Below are 18,776 nucleotides of genomic sequence, written 5' to 3'. Positions count from 1 at the left end.
CTTAAGCCTTTGGTGGCTGCTACCCAGTATTAGTCAGTTGAAAATACTAGCAGATTACAAAATAAATGAAAACAGAAGCAAAGGGATACTAACAACCACTTCGTTAATAGCTGGTCAGGTCAATCTGTTAATCAATTTTCATCACATATGTCTCTGTGGTTAAGGCAATTTATTGTATAATACCTTTTGTCATTATAAAAGTATTCCTCATTATGGAGGGAGGGTCTAAATTAATTGAGTGAATACAATGTTCTAGGATATAGAGACGATATAGCATATTCTTGCTTAGTTCTGTTCCCTTCCTTATCCTGCTTTCTTTGTTTTCTTTCCCCTGAGAGCACCTGTTCTCCCCACCCGCCTCAAATCTATCGCTTCAACAAGAATCCCAGTCTCATTTCCTATGTGATAAACTGAAGCCCAGAGAAATTAAATAATTTTGGCAAAGTCACACAGCTAGAAGGATGGGAACAAAAATTGCTTTTACTCCAAAAGCATCTGCTTTCCAACAAATCTCACCTGGTCCAAGTCAGGTATCAGATGCTATGCTGAGGTCATTAGGCCACTTGAACAAGTTTGAGAAGTACACTTAGGCCTCCCCTCTGCAATAAATGGGTTACCTGTATTCATACATTTCATATTTTCCTTTAGAAGAAACTACTTACAATTATGGTATTAACACCTTACTCTGTGATAACTCTTTATGTGCTTTTGGGTACTTGTCAGAGTACATTTCTGAAAGCAGAAGTAAGTTGGATTGTCTATAAAATGCTCAGTTAATTTCATGCAGTTCTTTATGCTGGACATCTGGTTTTTACTTCTCTTAACACACATCATCTGGAATTTTTATCCAAGTTTATTTTTTAAGTGCCAAGTTTGTTGTAAATATACAGCCTGGATTGACATGGATTGGGGATCAAGGTTATTTTCTAATATAACGGAGTGGAGAAAAACTACGATCTCGATCTGCAGCCTCAAGATAGATCTTCAGCATGTGTTTGGCATGGCTGAAGACGGAAGGTGCAGGAATGATTCTGCCTTCAGAGCTACAGTCCATGAGTTTCCCCAACAGAGGGACTCCTTGGCTTGTCTAAAAATGGCTTCAGGCATCCAGACACCTTTCATCATAGAGAACACTCAAGTTAGGCAAGGCAAAGAGTCCATAAGTTTTTCAGAGTAAAATAGATGAGCCCCAGCCATAACCATCTATTTGGGGGTGGGGTTAGCGAAGTAAGGAAGTAACAAGACCACAGTTTTAGAGGTCAAGATAGACCATGGTATCACGGGAGTGAGATAGGTCTTTTAAAGGCAGAAGATTAGGCACCGTTGCCTTTGCTTGGAGATAGAGCTCCAGATTTCTCTGTGACAGTGCGTATGCATTCTAGCTGCTTATTTTCAGTTCTATTCCCAACAGTCACATTTCAGACCCATTAAGAGGTATCAAAACTTGACAGACCGCTGTAAGTATACAGCAGAAATACCCCCAATGAGGCTCTCTCCGTGAGATGCAAGATGACAAAGTCACAGAGAGTGATTTTAGCAATCCTGGAGCTATTCTATCAGTCTCACACATTCCCTATCTGGAAGACTGGCTCCCTGCAGCTATATGCCAATTAGATGGAAAAGATAATAATATGCAACACTGCTAATTATGAGACAAGTATACATTTAGGAGGCTTAAAATTCAGAGAGGCTTAAAGCCCTCACTGCCCTTTATGTTCCAATCTGAGATCCATTTCCTCTGCTTATTCTTAAATACACCTAAAAATTATGAGAATTTTTATAAAGGGACATAGCACCCAACCCAGGACCAAGTACATAACATGAACATTTACATATACAGTGTCAGATGTAAAGAGGCACTGTGGAGAAAATGGGGCTTAGAAGACACCTGAACTTGGGTTCAAATCTTTCCTCTACAACTGACAGGCTGTGTGACCTTGATTGAACAGGTTACTTAATTGCCTGTCCCCATACCTGTAAAGTTATGCCTATAATTTCAGACTACTCTTGTAAAGAGCTAAAATACTCCTGGTACCAATAATTGTGCCTTTGACCAATAGATATTGAAAAGTAATTATTCTAATATTTCGTCTTTTTACTGATAAAAGATAGTGGAATAAAAGGCTGGCTCAGTCTTACAACTGGCCATTGGAAAAGCCAGCTTTAAAACTGGATATTCTTCTCTAGTCTTTCTTTTTTCCCATTCTACAATTCAGCTGCTTGTTCTCTGTCATAGGAACTAATTACTTGATATAGTCAATAAGTTTGAGCCGTTATAACTATTGGACTGTGTGTGATCAAGGATATGACACTGATCATGTTTTATTCAGACACAAACTGAAGGTTACTGGCTTGCCTTTTAAAATCTTTAAACAAATAGAGAAAGAAAAAAGCTGGAAAGCACAAACTTGTGGTGCTTTGGAATTAATACAAAATTATTATTTTCATTATGGACTAGAGTGGACAGAAAAATCATATGCCGTCTGTGAAACACAAGAGGCAGGCTGGATTACATAGTGTAGAAAAATATTATAAACTCATACACCCTGAATTAAAAAATATGAAAGAGGAACAGATCATAATCTGGGATTAACAACCTTCTTGGAACGTTTTGCTTAAATAATAATTATGAATAATTCATGATATGCTAAATTTAGGGAGTTCTACATTCCACTGAACTGATGAAAATTCAACAAAGATCATGACTAATCCAAATATTAAGCTCTTCTATTACATGCTTTGATCTTTGAAATCTATCTAAAAAGATCCCTTAGTGGAAGTCTAGAATCAGTCTCTCTTTAACGTGAAATAAATTGGATTCAAGCTGTTCTAACCTTGAAATCTTTAACACAATTAGAAAGTATATGCCAAGCATCAGGTGTACATTAAAGAGACAACCCAGACGCTTGGAAATAAAAAAGAGCTCCCTTCAAAGTTTCTCCTAAGATCAATATAGTTCTGTGGGTTTGATGGGGAAGTGCGGCTATGGGGGAAGCATCCAGGACACCCAGCTTGCCAGGATTTGCCCGACAGCCCGGTGATTTCCTAAACGGAGACAACGGTGTGCAGTTTGCTCTTGGTAGAGAAGTCAGCGGAGAGCCGCAGGCGCTGAAGTCAGACTCCCCTGCAACTTGCTTGCGCACTTTCATGTGGCTAAATAAACTCTGTCTCCTCTTGTGGTCCCTGTCCCATTGCCATCACCACTTGGAAAAAAGAAAGCAGCTAGTACAAAAGACAGCTGTGGGCCGCATAGCACAGGGAGATCAACTTGGTGCTTTGTGACCACCTAGAGGGGTGGGATAGGGAGGGTGGGAGGGAGACGCAAGAGGGAAGACATATGGGGATATGTGTGTGTGTATAGCTGATTCACTTTGTTGTAAAGTGGAGGCTAACACACCATTGTGCAGCAATTATACTCCAATAAAGATGTTAAAAAAAAAAGAATAATAAAGGGTGGCAAAGTTATATTAATATAAACTGACTATGGAAAGGCCCTAAATAAATATATTCTGAATCGGAAAAATAAAATAAAATAAAGTGATTATTGAAAAAAAAATTTAAAAAGACAGCTGCGGGCACACCATTTTAGAAGAGACAAGGCGCAGATGTTTTTCAAGGGTAGTTTCCAACCTTTTCGGCGCCAGAGTTTGGTCTCTTTTAAGAAACAAGTTCATCTGTGCCATACATTGCTGCATTTGATTATTTGCTGTTTGTCTGTCACTTTTAGCTTGTGCTGCATGAGGATTAAGGCATGATTTAAATGCAGAGTTGTCTCATTTTGGAAACAGTACTATCTGCCAGGGGGCTGGTGATCAGAAAAGAGAGGTGCTGGAAGAGTACTGATAGTTTGAGGGCTGGTAGAATAGAATAGAATAGAATAGAACAGAATAGAGCAGAACAGAACCACAAAGGCTGTCTCAGCAGTGTCCTGACGGTAGCTGCCTAAAAATTCAAGGACTATGTGTCCTATTCTTTGTACTGGTCATTTTATTTATTTTTTTAAAGATGAAGATTGGGCACAAATATATTTTATATTTTATATAAATATATATTATATATTTATATATTATATAAAATATAATATTTTTATATTTTTGTTTGTACGTTCTGATATAGAGCCTTGAATGCAACAGGTAGTCAAAAAATGCCTGTGAGATTGAACCCTGAGAATAAAAAAAATTTATTTTTTTAAAGATGAAGATTGGGCACAAATATATTTTATATTTTATATAAATATATATTATATATTTATATATTATATAAAATATAATATTTTTATATTTTTGTTTGTACGTTCTGATATAGAGCCTTGAATGCAACAGGTAGTCAAAAAATGCCTGTGAGATTGAACCCTGAGAAGCCTAGTAAAGAAAACGCCAGTTACAAGAACTACGGCACCTTGTCATTCAATTCTGATATAAATATCACCTCCTCAGTGGCCTCTCTTCCCACATCCCTCACTCCCCTGCAAGACACTTGTTATTGTCCACCACATAACTTGTTTTTTGTTTCGGCACAGCACTCATCAGTGTCTGTTACTTTTGTGTGTATTCACTTGTCTATTTGCCGTCTCCCTGTCTTGTCATCACCATCTAGTTTCCTACTAGCATGTTAGTTTTATGAAGTCAGGGGACTTTGTTTCCCTGGGATCTTATCCTTTCTATACATGGTGTATCCTCAGCTCCTGGGAGAATGCCTGGCGTTGGGGAAACTTCCAGTGAGTATTTGTGAAATATATGAGTAAATGTCTCTACAGCCCTGACTTAAGAATAGAAGTCAAAATAGCAGGATGACCATATAATGTATTTTCTGCACTGCCGCTTTTGACAATGAAAGAGTGCACCAATAGGTGTCAGGATAAGGATAATAGATGTAAACTTTATAAATCCTGGTTCAATATATAAAGGAAAAATGGAATACATATACATTTAGATTCCTGGAAGGTTTGCCAGGAGTATCAGGGTTATGGAATATTTTTTAAAAGGCATTATTACATCTTAATTCAGGAGATCAAGGCATCTAAAGGTCAAGAAAGGATTCTCAAGAACTTATCCTAGCAGACCCTTAGAAGCTAGCTAGAAGTGATTTCTAACTAGTGCTATATTTATGCGCCAATGGAAACTATCAAATGACTTCCGAGTGCTTTACACAATTCGATTTCTCTACCTAGTTAACATCCCTTCTTTAGTCCTTCTGTGCCTTAGGTCACACGATGACTTTCCTTAGGAAATTTTCCATCGTTTGTCTTTGTTTATTATTCTAAGGATTAGAAAAGGTGAATTTAAGTTCAAACTCTAATTGCCTAGAAATCTCTAATAGTGGGATTCAGATTTGGAAAGTAATTTTCCTTGTTTGTTTTTGTTTTTCAAGTAGACTAACGAGGTCTCATGAGCCCACAGCACTAACAGAACTGCTTGAAAAATTAAAGTCATATTTTATAATACTAAACTTACAATTGGGGGTCTTAGTTTCAAAGGTAGTGTATTAGCATAACATGGAGATCTGTTACGTTTCACTGACTTTGTACAGTGGCAGAATTAGGATATTTGGGGCAAAAATAATGATAAACAGATCTTCTGTCTCCTTGCATTGAACACATTCTTGAGTAATGATACTCGACTTGTGAGTTTAATTAGAGAGAGAGGAAAATAGCCCCTGGCAGGGGTTGGCTGCCTTTGGGCTTACGATCCAGTCTGCAAGCTTTTCCCCTTCAAACTTTCCCCTATAGTCCAGAACCACCTGGGCAGTGACAAACGTTAACTGAGATTTCCCCCATGTGCCAGGTACTGTGCTTCATGGGAACTAGAGGGGTTCACCCATGAAGAACCCAAACAAGGTCATTGATTCCTTAGACAGACAGATATTAAAATTGTTTCAGGGACTTCCCTGGTGGTCCAGTGGGTAAGACTCCACACTCCCAATCCCCGGTTGGGGAACTAGATACTTGCATGCATGCCGCAACAAAGATCCCGTGTGCCGCAACTATGACCCGGTGCAGACTAAATAAATAAATAAATAAATAAATATTTTTTTAAAAAATGCCATTTGAAACATTGTAAATGTTCATTGTAATATATCTATATTGACAGGATGACAAAATAAAAATTATAAAAAAAATTGATTCAATTTATACATAATTAAAGTATTAGAAGGTGATAGTGGGGGTGATGGTGAGATATTCCACGGGAGGCAAGGAATCAAGGTGGAAGGAAGCATACACTCAAGATCGTGACTGAAATATACTATATCACAGCAGAGACATCCAACATGATAGTGGAGGGTGATGGGGATAGAGAGGCAGGCATGCGGGAGAATCTGCAGGTCCTCGTGGACCATGCTCACAATACAGGACTTCATCCCTTCTCTACTTTTCCATGCTACCCTTTACGGCTGTTCTCATAGCCGTAGGAGAGTCACACCTCCTAGCAGAGGCCAATGAGGACAAGACTGCAGTGCTTCTGGCTGTGGGATAACCAGGGTAGCTCATGCTGGACAGGGAAGCAACCAGTTATTCACATCACTAATGCAAATAACACCTCTAGTTTAATGAACTCATCTACATGTAATATTACCTATTTGTTTACTGTGTACTGTCCCTCAACTAGATTGTAAGAATCATGAGAAGAGGGAAATTGTCTTCCTGCCCCCCTCACTGCTTCATGTCCAACATATTGTACTATGACTGGCACATTAGTATTTGTTTAATGGATAAATGACTCTTAAGTCAATAGGAAAACAACTGTTCGGATTTGCATTTTCAAAATATTACTTAGGCTGTGATTTTAATGTATGGACTTTGAGTGGGGTAAAAGGACAAGATGTGAGAGTGGACCATGAGAGGAACTGAGTCTATGGGAAAATCTTTACAAGACCCTAGGGAGTCTCTGATAACACTCTTTCCTGCTGGTGCTTAGGAAGGTGGAGATGGAAATTAACACATAATAAACACCAATGCTGTGTCAGGTACTGTGCTAGACGCCTACATATACTTCATAGCATTTAATTCTCAAACCCCAAACAAAGCCTCTAACATGTGCATGAATTCCATTTTAGAGATGAAGAAGCTGAGACTCAGAGTAAGTCATTTGCCTAAAGAGCTGCAATTTGAAACTCGATTTACCCAACTTTAAAGTTGATGCCCAGCTGGAAACTATACATGCTGCCCAATCAGAATATTTGAGAAACTAATATAGGTCAATCAATCACTGAAATCTTGGTCCTAAGATTTGCCATTTGGTTTCCTGAGGTGCTTTGCAGGCTCTCGATTGTGCAGGAAATGGCATGCTGTTATTTCTGGACATTGTGATTCCCAGATTTTCATTTTGAGTGATACTCTTTATGGAGATAAATTTCAGCTTCCTTAGCTGTGTTTTTCTAAGGCATATCCTGAGTACTGTTGTCAGCTCTGCCCTCTCCAGGATCTTAGAGTTGACTTCGCAGGTGAGCCCCTTTTCCTGCTACATCCTGCGTTTGCTCCTCAGACCATCCCAACTAAGGCAGAGAATTATCGATAGCCCCCGTATGCTCATTTGTGAATAGCTTAGAAATGAGCCCATATCCTAGTTCCAGTGGTCCAGTCACAGAGCTTCTAAAAACCTCCTTCCAGATATCTTTGTTTGGTGATCAGATCCAGGTCTTTTAACCCCTTTCCCCATCAGATTCCATGATTCCTCCAACGCGCAATTCTTCTTCCCTTTTCCTCCCCTACTTAGTGACTAACCATATAGCAGGATTTTCCCTAGGTCCCTATTCCAAATTTCTGACATTTACCTTGTGATAAACTGTAACTCTTTTCCAGGATGAGAACCCTATCCTAAACCACAGCTCTGTGCTTGCCTGTTATGCTCTCCTTGTTCTCTTTTACATGGACACATGTTTTGGTCCCTACTTTAGCCTGACGGCTGGAGTGCCATCTATTGCTGCTATTTGCCTAGCTCGCGAGTATCAGCTGCCCCCTGAATTCCTTGCCATTGTTCATTATTTACCCAGGAACTTAGAGTATTAATAGCTATCTGTTCAGCAAAGATTCATACTCCCTTTCCTCCACAGGAACTGTTTCCTCCATAACGCTGTTGCTAAGAAGCGACTGGCCATCCAGAAACTACATTTCCTACTCTGCTGTCTTGCACTGAGCTGGAGAAGTGCAACCAAATTTTATCCGATGGAATAGACAGATAGTAGAGATATACGCAACTTCCAATCTGGTCCATAAAAACCTCCACAGGACGAGCTGGATATCACCCTCCAGAGAGACTTGATTATGTTTACGCGGTAGGGCCTCCATCAAGCTGTGTCCATGGTTGACTTCGTGAAGCAGAAACTACCCCTTCCTTTATGGGAGTGAAAAATTAGTTTCTAACCTATGATAGGAAGCCACTGTGACTGGGGCGTTTTACCTGATACAGGAACTAAGTTTACTTATAGGATACATCTTCTTCTAAAAGCCACAGAGGCTAACATTTTTTGAATTGGTTGAACTCAGGACCTTTAAAATAAACACCATCCCATGGGGTCAGTGGCCCCTCTGGGGTCTGTTACAGTTACTAGGCCAGTTCTTCACCCTCTGCCTCATTATAAAGGACTGATACTACTCAGCCAGAAAAAAAGAACGAAATAATGCCATTTGCAGCAACGTGGATGCAACTAGAGATTATCATGCTAAGTGAAGTAAGTCAGACAGAGAAAGACAAATACCATCTGGAATCTAAAATATGGCACAAGTGAACCTATCTATGAAACAGAAACAGACTCACAGACAGAGAGAACAGACTTGTGGTTGGTTGCCAAGGGGGAAGGGTGTGAGGGAGGGAAGGTCTGGGAGTTTGGGATGAGCAGATGTAAACTAATATATACGAAGGATAAACAACAGGGTCCTACTGTGTAGCATGAGGAACTATAGGCAATATCCTGTGATAAACCCTAATGGAAAAGAATATTAAAAAAAAGAACGTCTACTATGTGTATAACTGAGTCACTTTGCTGACAGCAGAGATTGGCACAGTATTATAAGTCTACTATACTTCAACAACAAAAAAGAAACATTAAAAAATAAAAAAGGACTGATAGGAGGCCAGGCTCGTTCCCTCTGCTCCCCTGGGTCAGCCTCATGTGATGTCCAGCTTGGCCAACATGCCTTATCCTGTGTGTCAAGCTATGGCATACGGAGAGATACTTAAAGACTAAATTGTTTTGTGGGAACCAACACAGGGAAGCCACATACCTCCATGGCCACAAGTCTGTGAGCACTCTGTCCAAGCCGTCCACCCCGAGAGCTGACAGTTGACCACGCATTCCACCAGGCAGTGAAGGCTCATCCTCTGGGGCTTCTCCAAGTTATGCTGCAGATGGGAGGGAAATGTGATTGTACTGGAGAATTCACAGCAACATCCAATCAAATCACTATCCTTTTATGGGATAATAATCTTTATTCTATGAGAATAATCTTTCTACATTGTCGTGGGGAAAAATACCCTGGCTTGTAGAAACTGATGGCAAGCCTAGAAAATGATGGTCCTTACTTCACGAAATAGAAACTTGTCAGCCCCAATTTTTTTTTGATAAACTCCTCAACTTTAGAAGTAGATTGGCAGTTAAGGTACTGGGAAAGCAGGCAGTTATGTGACACAGAGATCTGTCCTGTCACTCAGCCAGCAAGGAACCAGGAGGATGCCTCACTGTTAAATCTAGGCTCCTTGCCCTCTAGATGGGCCAACAGTACATAGAGAGCTCAAATTAATAGCTACCTAGGCTAAAATAATAAATAGAAAAAGAATAAAACTCAAATCTACAAACCATCTAAAGTTTGTAAAAAAGACCAATTAGCTAAAAACAATCACGGTCTTAATCAAGGGAAAAGTTGATGATACTGTTTCTTTTCCTCTTATCCTCTCTGAAATCCACATCTAGGCAAAATTACACATTTTCTAATGGCCAAGGTAGAAGAGATCTTAGTGAAAGAATAAATCATCCAAGAAACACAGAAAGAATAATAAAAAAATTGTTTTAGGAATCACACACTGTGTGATTGGGGAAAATGCTAACACTCAATACAAGTGAAATATTAGCAATGTCCACACTGAGATAAAATTAATGATTATAGCATGATTACTTGCTAAGTGGGCAAAATAGAAATGACCACATGGGATCTATGACCCATTTGAGATATATAGGTATTCTAGGTAGGTTAATTTGGGACTTTAACGTTCTTTAAATATTTGCTGGCTATATGGGAATTTAGAAAGCAGAGAAACTGATTTTTCTATTAATGAATAGTTTATATCGCTCTTTGTATCAAAAGGAAAGATTTATTATGTACACTAAATGTAAGATTTTCACTTATTTGGAGTCGTTGTAGATTGGTGATTTATTTGTCTTGAAGCAGACAACATCTTGAGAGGGAGATGAAATTAAACAAAATGTTAAAATAAATCACTGACACTTGGTAGACGGAACTCTGCCCTGTATTAGCCAGTCTCAGCATTTCATTAAATGGGATGTTCAATTTCAGATGGTCTAGTCTCAGGGCTGGTGTTGGTCCATGGTGATACTGTTGGTTTAAAGAGATGTTATGGCAGTACTTAACAAGGCTGAATCAGGATCGGTGAGGAGGGTTTTGTTCTGATTTTAATTTCCACTTGTGGACTCTTCTTACTTAAGGAGAAATGGGACAACTTTTATTTTGCTGGTTTCCGTGGAAACCTGAGCTAACTGGCCCCACCTATTTCCAATTATTCCAAAGACTGTTTTAGTGATTCTTATAATGGGACAGCATATGGTCATCTTTATTTCTATTAAACTGCCCCCATCATGCATTTCACTTATACGTTGGGAAGGAAACGCCAACTTTCTTGGAACAGGTTTGATTAACAGTTTTTGTCCAAACTCCACATATTTTGTCATTGGGAAAAAAAGGGAGCAATAAAATTACAAAAATTCAAAAGCCACTAATTTGAAACTTGGTAGGCAGGCATTTTGACTTACCTTGAGAAGAAAAATGCAACTGTGCTAATTACCTAGCAATCATTTGCTCAGCAAATTAGCAAAGTATTCTAATAGCAAGTGTCAGTCTTCATCTTATATGCAAGGAACAGTGTTTCCTATTTAGGCAAATGAATCACCCGCCCGATACAAAGAGTCATATTTAAATACTAGAGTCACCTGATGTCAATAGTTTGTTGGCAAATAAGTTCTTTAAAATAATGGAAAAAACTATATTTTTAATGAATCCATTTCCCCAATGCAAAATGACCTTTCCTGGTCATTTTAACTAAGTTCCAACTAGTGAGATATAACTGTATGGTACTAGTACCTCTACTCTAACTGAACCTAAGCTGTGATGAGAAGAAATCAGACTGTCATTTATATCAAGCATTGTGGAGGTTGCAGACCAATATTCAAAAAAATAAACAAACCAACAAAGCCATGGGTGCGGGATACAAGTATACACAACTCACCTGCTCGCACTGGTCCACACTAACAGGCTTGCCATCACTGCGCACACAGCTCAGAAGGCGGGTCCTGACGCCTTGCCCACAGGTCGCATTTTCACTCAGCTGGCACGTGCTCCACTCTACAGGCACAGGGTCACCACACTGAGTTTCAAAGTTATGACCATGTGAGCAAAATACAACACACCTTTGATTCTCTGCATTGGTGGAGGAGAGTGTGCACAGAATCCTAAAACCACTTTCAAGTGGCTTCTAAAAGCATCCTGCAATTCTTTTATTGAAAACAATCAATCAGATCACCAGATAACAAAGTGAGCTACCTTCCTAAGTTTGGTTTCTTGAGGTCAAAAGCCAAGTAATTTTTAGAAACCATCTCATAGTTGGCTGAGGTAGGAAAAGAGAAACACTAAGCACAAGGGCAAGGAAAACCAGTTTGGAATCATCTATTTGCTGGGGATAATTGAGAGAGGAAAACAACAACAACGACAACCAGAAACGATGCTAGTCTTTGATGTAAACTTGAAGATGTTTTCAAGGAATAAACATAATTTTCTAAATCATTTGGTATATTTGGTACATTGGAGCCAAGAGAGGTACCCCAGAAGGGAAAGGGGGCAAGATATATGCACTATTTCAGGAACTCTCATTTTAAGAAAATTATTCTCTCATGAGAGAAGCTTTTGTCAGTTTGGCTAATTGTATTACAAACTGGACACCAGGAGTTAGAATAAACCATCCCATGACTAATTCTTTTAAAAAAAATCTTATTTTGTTGTTGTGGGTAGAAAAAAAAAGGATCCTAGATCATATACAGTAAGAACCTATCTAAGGAGATTTTTCATATTTGGTAGATGATCTAAGAGAGTTTAATAGGAAGAGCAAAGCCATATATAGTAACATCAGCATTTTAAAGACATGCTCTTCCAGTAGAAGGAAATTTTACTGTATTTCTCAAAAATTATTATGAAAACTAATGATCTGAAGGACCTTTAACTAAAGAAAAAGGGAACATACGCCAGGTCAATGTTTACCTATAAAGACAATCATTTGTAATGAGGTGGATAGACCTAGAGTCTGTCATACAGAGTGAAGTAAGTCAGAAAGAGAGAGACAAATACCGTATGCTAACACATATATATGGAATTTAAGAAAAAAAATGTCATGAAAAACCTAGGGGTGAAACAGGAATAAAGACACAGACTTACTAGAGAATGGACTTGAGGCTATGGGGAGGGGGAAGGGTAAATGGTGACAAAGCGAAAAAGAGGCATGGACATATATACACTACCAAACGTAAGGTAGACAGCTAGTGGGAAGCAGCCGCATAGCACAGGGAGATCAGCTCGGTGCTTTGTGACTGCCTGGAGGGGTGGGATAGGGAGGGTGGGAGGGAGGGAGACGCAAGTGGGAAGAGATATGGGAACATATGTATATATATAACTGATTCATTTTGTTGTGAAGCTGAAACTAACATACAAAAAAAAAAAAAAAAAGACAATCAGACAGCCCCATAGAATTCCCTAGGAGGTTCTCTACACGAGAAATCTCGGCAGTGCCGCTGTGTCCTCCGTGGGGAATTAGTTTCAGGAAAAGGCTATTGCTTTGCCTCTGCAGGCATGTGGCCATTTGGTCATCAGTACTGAATTCTATGCTGAGACAACCGCTTCCGCATTTCGTGGCATTCTGTGTGTCTGCCGCTCCAGGGAATGGCAGGGAGCAGATGAGTGTGACTACACAGTCCTTTGGTATCAGACACTGAGCCCTGTGGTGCCCAAGAGAAACCTGAGCTGTGTCTGAATGAGGCTGTGGTGATTTTCAGTGCCTCTAAAACATCCCTATCCAGTCAGGTCCCCCATTCATCCTTCGTGAGCCCCATAGAGCAAGTACATCACAAGCTTGAACTTCTTGAAATGACAAAAGCCATGGACCAGCTCCATTCTATGACAGCTTGGTTCCTTGCTTCGTGGTTTTCAGCCGTACCTGTTAGATTGTACTGGAACTGGAAGCAATTTTCGTTGAGGAGGCAGGGCCGCACCTGTGAGTCTTCAGCGCACGTCCTTGAGCTCAGTGACGGCCTCAGCAGATGGCGGGTTCTTCTCTGCGTTGTGTGTGGATCACACGACTGTGAAAATCAAAGAGCAGGCAGAGTTAGAAAGGACCCCGTGTGTGTTGATAAATTCCGTGTGCTTATCTGTATACACGGAGACACACATACAGCAGCCACAGGGTAGAGACTGTTGAGAGTACGAAACAGAATATTTAGAAAATAAAACCATTATGGGATTCAATGTAAATAGTTTTGGGGGTTTTCACCTGACAGCTCTTTCTTGTTCTACATTACGATGAAGCCTACATTTCTATCTCCCATGTATAGTTAGGCACATGAGACTATTTTCATCCATTAAACACTCTCTATTCTAAAATTCGTCTGCCATGTAGCAAGAGACGCATGCATTTTGATGTTTCAATGAATGAAGAAAAGGAAGACAATGTCCCTTGTGCCCTCAGATAGTCTAGCCCAATAGAAATAATCACACAGAACATTTTAATGAGAAAATCATTCAAAAAAAACAGAGAGAGGGAATTATGAAATCAATATTGCCGATGTACCAAAACTTTTCTCTTATTTGGAGGACCTCTGATCCACAGAAGATGAGCCACTGCATGCTGTTGCCATTTCAGCAAAATAAATGTACAGATATGAACTTCAAAGATCTCCTGCAAAAAGCAAAATCTACCCAGGGGTCTCACATGTCCTCTTATAGCCTCAACTCATATGACATCCTTGAGCCAGGTAAAGCTACCTGCTACCTGTCATCCATCTGCTCTACTCACAGAGGACCTTCAGAAGTTCCCCCCTACTGGAATAATCTCCTTTCACGTGTCCTAAATCCTATACTTCTTCTTCTTTAGAACACTAACCAAGGCTTCATCGTTGACAGTCTTTCTCTTAAGAATGACAGATCCTTCTCTTCCTTCCTAAGCAACCCATGCTGAAGAGCACAGGCTTTGATTCTAAACATATACATATATGTTCCACCTGCCCTTATATGATCATTCTTTGTTTCTTTATTACTCTGTCTCCTTTTCTTTATAAACTCTTTGAAGTCATGATGGATCATGATTTCTACTTCCCACATCACTCCCTGAAAATCTTGGTATACATTTTACCCACAGTCGTTGTTCAATAAACACCATTAAATATGGTCACGACAACGTAATTCCAGACCCAGAAACCTCGGGCACATAGATGTTTAAGCCACAGGAAAAAGAAAAGTCTCTGAAGTGATGTCATCAAATCATCATTTCCATATTTATCTGAAAAGGAATCCCATGCTAAATGCTTACAAATAATTTCTTATTAGTTCACCAATTTGTTCTCATGGGAAGGAATAATAACTTAAATGATTTACCAATGAAAGAAAATGAAAGTATCTTAAAAGATACTCCTGATTAGTGTTCCACTACTTTTCTACCTTATTAAAATCAATTAATGTTTGAACCAAAGGAGCGTGTGTAAGGATTATGAACCTGTTTACCCTAAACCATCAAATAAAGCAAAAGAGAAAAGAACACACACAAACATGAACACACAATTGAAATTACTATGTAACCTTGAACAATTCACTTACATATTCTGTATCTTAGTTCTTCATCTAGACCTGGGTGAGAAAGGGGTTTGAAGAAGACAGGGGCATAATTTGATAGTCTTTAAGAATACCTTCCCTCAGACCTCATATGCGTATCAGTCTCTAGTCCGCTGGATATGCTTTTAAGATGATACCCTCTCTCTGCCTGTCATTCATAGCCATGTAGACTTTAATGATCACTTTCTAGAAATCAATATATTGAAAACCAACACTGCAGCTAACTGTCTTACTAACGCTATCCATAGAAACAGGCAAAGAAGAGGTGCAGATGACTGAAATCCACAAACACAATCCAACCTAATCTCAGGTGATATTTGTACATTCCACCTTTTAAAGTTGCCCTAGTGCTGCTAACAAGTCATAGATTGACTTAGTGTGTCTCCTCACTCCTTTCTCTTCATTAGCTATTTATTGGAAGTTCATAAGATAATGAATAGGTCACTAGGGAGATGAGGGTGGGCTAAGAAAAAAAGAATGACAGAGGCAGCTTACACCCAGATGATTTCTTTACTGGATCAAGACTCTTCAGATATAAACTGGGATCTTTTCTCCCCTACAGTATTTATACAAAGACATACTGTCAACTTCCTGAATAGAGAAGTGAGAAACTGATGTGTTGATAACTAACTGAAAGTCAACTTTGGACCAGTCTCATTATAAAGGACAAAGTTATATAGCTAAAGTTTATTTGCTAGGGAAGGAGATGACCAATAAGAACCAGTAGAATCTGGTACATAAGCCCTTTTATGAGACTAGATTTTTGAACTCTGAAAACCAGCACTTACCTTAAAGTTCAATCCTTCATTACGACATTGTGCCTTCACACCTTTTGTTCTCTCTAGCAACAAGGCCTTTACCCCTGGACCTGACCTAAATATTTGTATTCACCTGTCAAAATTAAATCAGATATTCCCTCTGAGAGCCTCCACTGACTTCCCTGTACTCTTATAAATGGAATCACCACGTGTAGTAAACATTTCCACTGCACTAGTATTGATATGTGTATATTCCTTCCCATGGGCTATTTGGAGAGCATGTGTCTTAATTTTCTTGGACACTGAGAGCCTTGTCCTGTGTCTGACATACAGTATGTAAATAATAAATATTTGGTGGTGTAGGATAATTTGGTTCTTTCTGGGCGACAAGACCGGATTTTTGTAAGCTGCCGTTAGCAGACAAAAGGTCAACCCTCGACTATGATCACACTGTCTAAATGTAAGGGTTCCCCATAGGTCTGTATGTCTGATAAAATGAGAATATAATATTTTCTCTCCTTCCCATACTTTTTCTATAAAATCCAAATGGTATTTCCCTGAATTACAGTCTATCATTAAACTAATAAATTATATCAGTAAATGAGTTTTTAATTTACCCATATAAAATAACAGACAATTTAGATGATTTATCTTCAATAAATCCAACTAAGAATGTATAATTTGATACTTTTCTCACAACACTGAACTATTAACAATGACAGTTTAATAAAACCTGGCATAAATCCAGGTACCTGTGACTTGAAGTCGCTCTGTAAATTTCTTGTCTTGAGATAAGCATGACTCCCTAAGGCCTGGCCTTGTCAGCGCCCATCAGATATTGAAACCCAAGGCCTTTACTCTGTTACAGGGTATCTCTGATAATTCTGAGAGTGTCTCTCCCTCATTTAGCCAATTAGCCCTGTTGTCAGTCAGTAGTTCTGCTTTCTGTCTTTCATGAGGCAAAAAATAAAAAAATAAAAAAAAAACCATTGCGATGCTTTGTAAGGAAATTTTTGAATGAAACTAAACCCTGATTCTCAAAGGTTGATAAGAGAAAACCTCTAGGATAGAAAAATTGCCTGAAGAATGTTACTCATGCCTCTCTTGTTTAAAATATTTCTCAGAGATTCTGAGAAACCCATTACAGGCATGAAAAATAAACGTTCTTTGTATAGCATAATGCAACAAAGAGAGCAAAGTCAAAACCATACAGACTATATGCTCAGTAAAATGAAGTGACAAGTTGTCTCCACAAACCTCAAACTATGAACAGGTGGGGACCAATGACTGAAGTCACGGAACTGTGTGAAATCAGCATCCAGCAGGAGAAAGAAGAAGGTAAAAATGGGGCATCTGACATACCCAAGAATACCAAACTGGAAGACTAAACCTGGGAGTAGGAGATTTTTACATTCTCCAAAAGCAGGTGACTATAAGGGATCCGTGGAGAGATCAGTAGGTGATTATCAGTTTGGGCAAAGTTTCTCCTTACAGTAGTACTTCCACAAGGAAATGAGAAAGGATGAAAGAATTGGAAGGTTGCCATTTTGTGTTTCCTAAATGATAAAGAATTTAGGCTTTGACCATCAATGATAGCCGGGCACATAAAAAGGGATAACCACACCTCGCGTGCCTCCTGAAAAACAGCACATCTTCTATGGAGGAGTCTTGCCAAAGACCCGAATCTGATTAACTCTCTGCATCCAACTTCCAATTTATGGGAAATTCCAGGACAGATGAACATGTTAAACTTCACCACGGGGATGCAATTTAAGAGACAGACTGGGAAACTCAATAGGAAAGGTGACCTGTTTCCTTACCAATAAATTGCTGGAAGAAAAAAAAGAAAGAAATGGAAGAAGCTAGATTAAAAGAGATTTAAAGACATACATAAAAACAAGCTTGAACTTAATGGCTAGCCCACACAGATTACAGATCTAAAGAAAAAGTAAGAAAAAAGATTATCACAGAAGTCTGTGCAGAGTTGCCTTTTGAGGGAAGTGAGGAGGTTATAAGCTATGAAGCTTTTTGTACGTCACTGGCAAGTTTCTATCTCCTAACCTGGGTGGCTACTTCAAGAGTGTTTACCTGATCATTAAACTGTACAGTTTGTTTTACACGGTTTTCTGTATTTGTGTTAAAATTAATATTTTAAAACATTTAAAAAAGTTATCTCTCCTATCATCCTTGGAAAATTTAGGTTTCTTTTCATTATGGGATTTGATAGTCTCCTGATAGCAGTCTTTCCCGAAGTATGTCGTTTTCTACAGTGTGTTAACAGGCGCCGAGAGAGAAGAGTTTCACAGTCAAATGCATTTAGGAAATGTTGAGCTAAATAGTGCTAAACAAGGATCTTTGTAATAGATCTTTACTATGTTTTTACAGAGTCTTCTATTAAGGCATCAAAATCTGTTCTCTCCTTTCTTCCAGGGCACGGGAGTAGACCATATATCCCAGCCTTCCTTGCAGGTGGGTGTGACCAGGTAACTGAGTTCTGACAAATGAAAGGTAAGTAGGAGGCTATGTGTGACACCCCACCTCTCACCCTAAAACCTCCCACATGCTTTCCTCTGTGCTCTTCACCCTCTCCAGGGATCTGGAACGGTGATAACTGGAATGGCTTTGAAAGCCAAGCTTGAAGATGGCAGACGCTCCATTAGCCTGGATCCCAGGATGACTGTGTGGGGCAGAGTGTCCTATCCCTACCATGAAATCCCACCTAGGACTGTTTGCTGGGAGATAAATAAAATTTTATTCCATTTCAACAGTTACAATTTGGGGTTGTTTTGCAAATAATCTATTATTATACTATATATTGTGATTCTCTCAGAGTCTCAAACTTTTATGTATCCATTTAGCATTCCACATAACACATTTTGGGAAGCATGGACTTGCAGATTTTAAGATATAAATGAACAGGAAAT

The 18,776-nt window shown here is 39.1% G+C and overlaps 1 protein-coding gene across 1 annotated transcript in view; it reads right to left on the bottom strand.

Annotated features, from left to right (window-relative positions):
- THSD7B (thrombospondin type 1 domain containing 7B) overlaps positions 1–18,776 on the bottom strand; it is a gene marked incomplete at its 3' end in the record, with an annotated part of 763,972 nt that overhangs the window by 36,512 nt on the left and 708,684 nt on the right. The window contains exons 17-19 of the mRNA XM_082841629.1: positions 13,428–13,569; positions 11,454–11,569; positions 9,221–9,338 (exon numbers count right to left, since the gene is read on the bottom strand). Of these exons, the coding sequence (XP_082697755.1) occupies positions 9,221–9,338; positions 11,454–11,569; positions 13,428–13,569 (376 nt within the window). The remainder of the gene's footprint in view (positions 1–9,220; positions 9,339–11,453; positions 11,570–13,427; positions 13,570–18,776) is intronic.

The sequence above is a fragment of the Leucopleurus acutus genome (genome assembly GCF_964270905.1).
Source record: "Leucopleurus acutus genome assembly, chromosome: 6".
In the NCBI taxonomy this organism is placed as follows: Eukaryota; Metazoa; Chordata; class Mammalia; order Artiodactyla; family Delphinidae; genus Leucopleurus; species Leucopleurus acutus.
The sequence above is the reverse complement of the archived record's forward strand: the minus strand, read 5'-3'. Positions and strand labels throughout refer to the sequence as shown.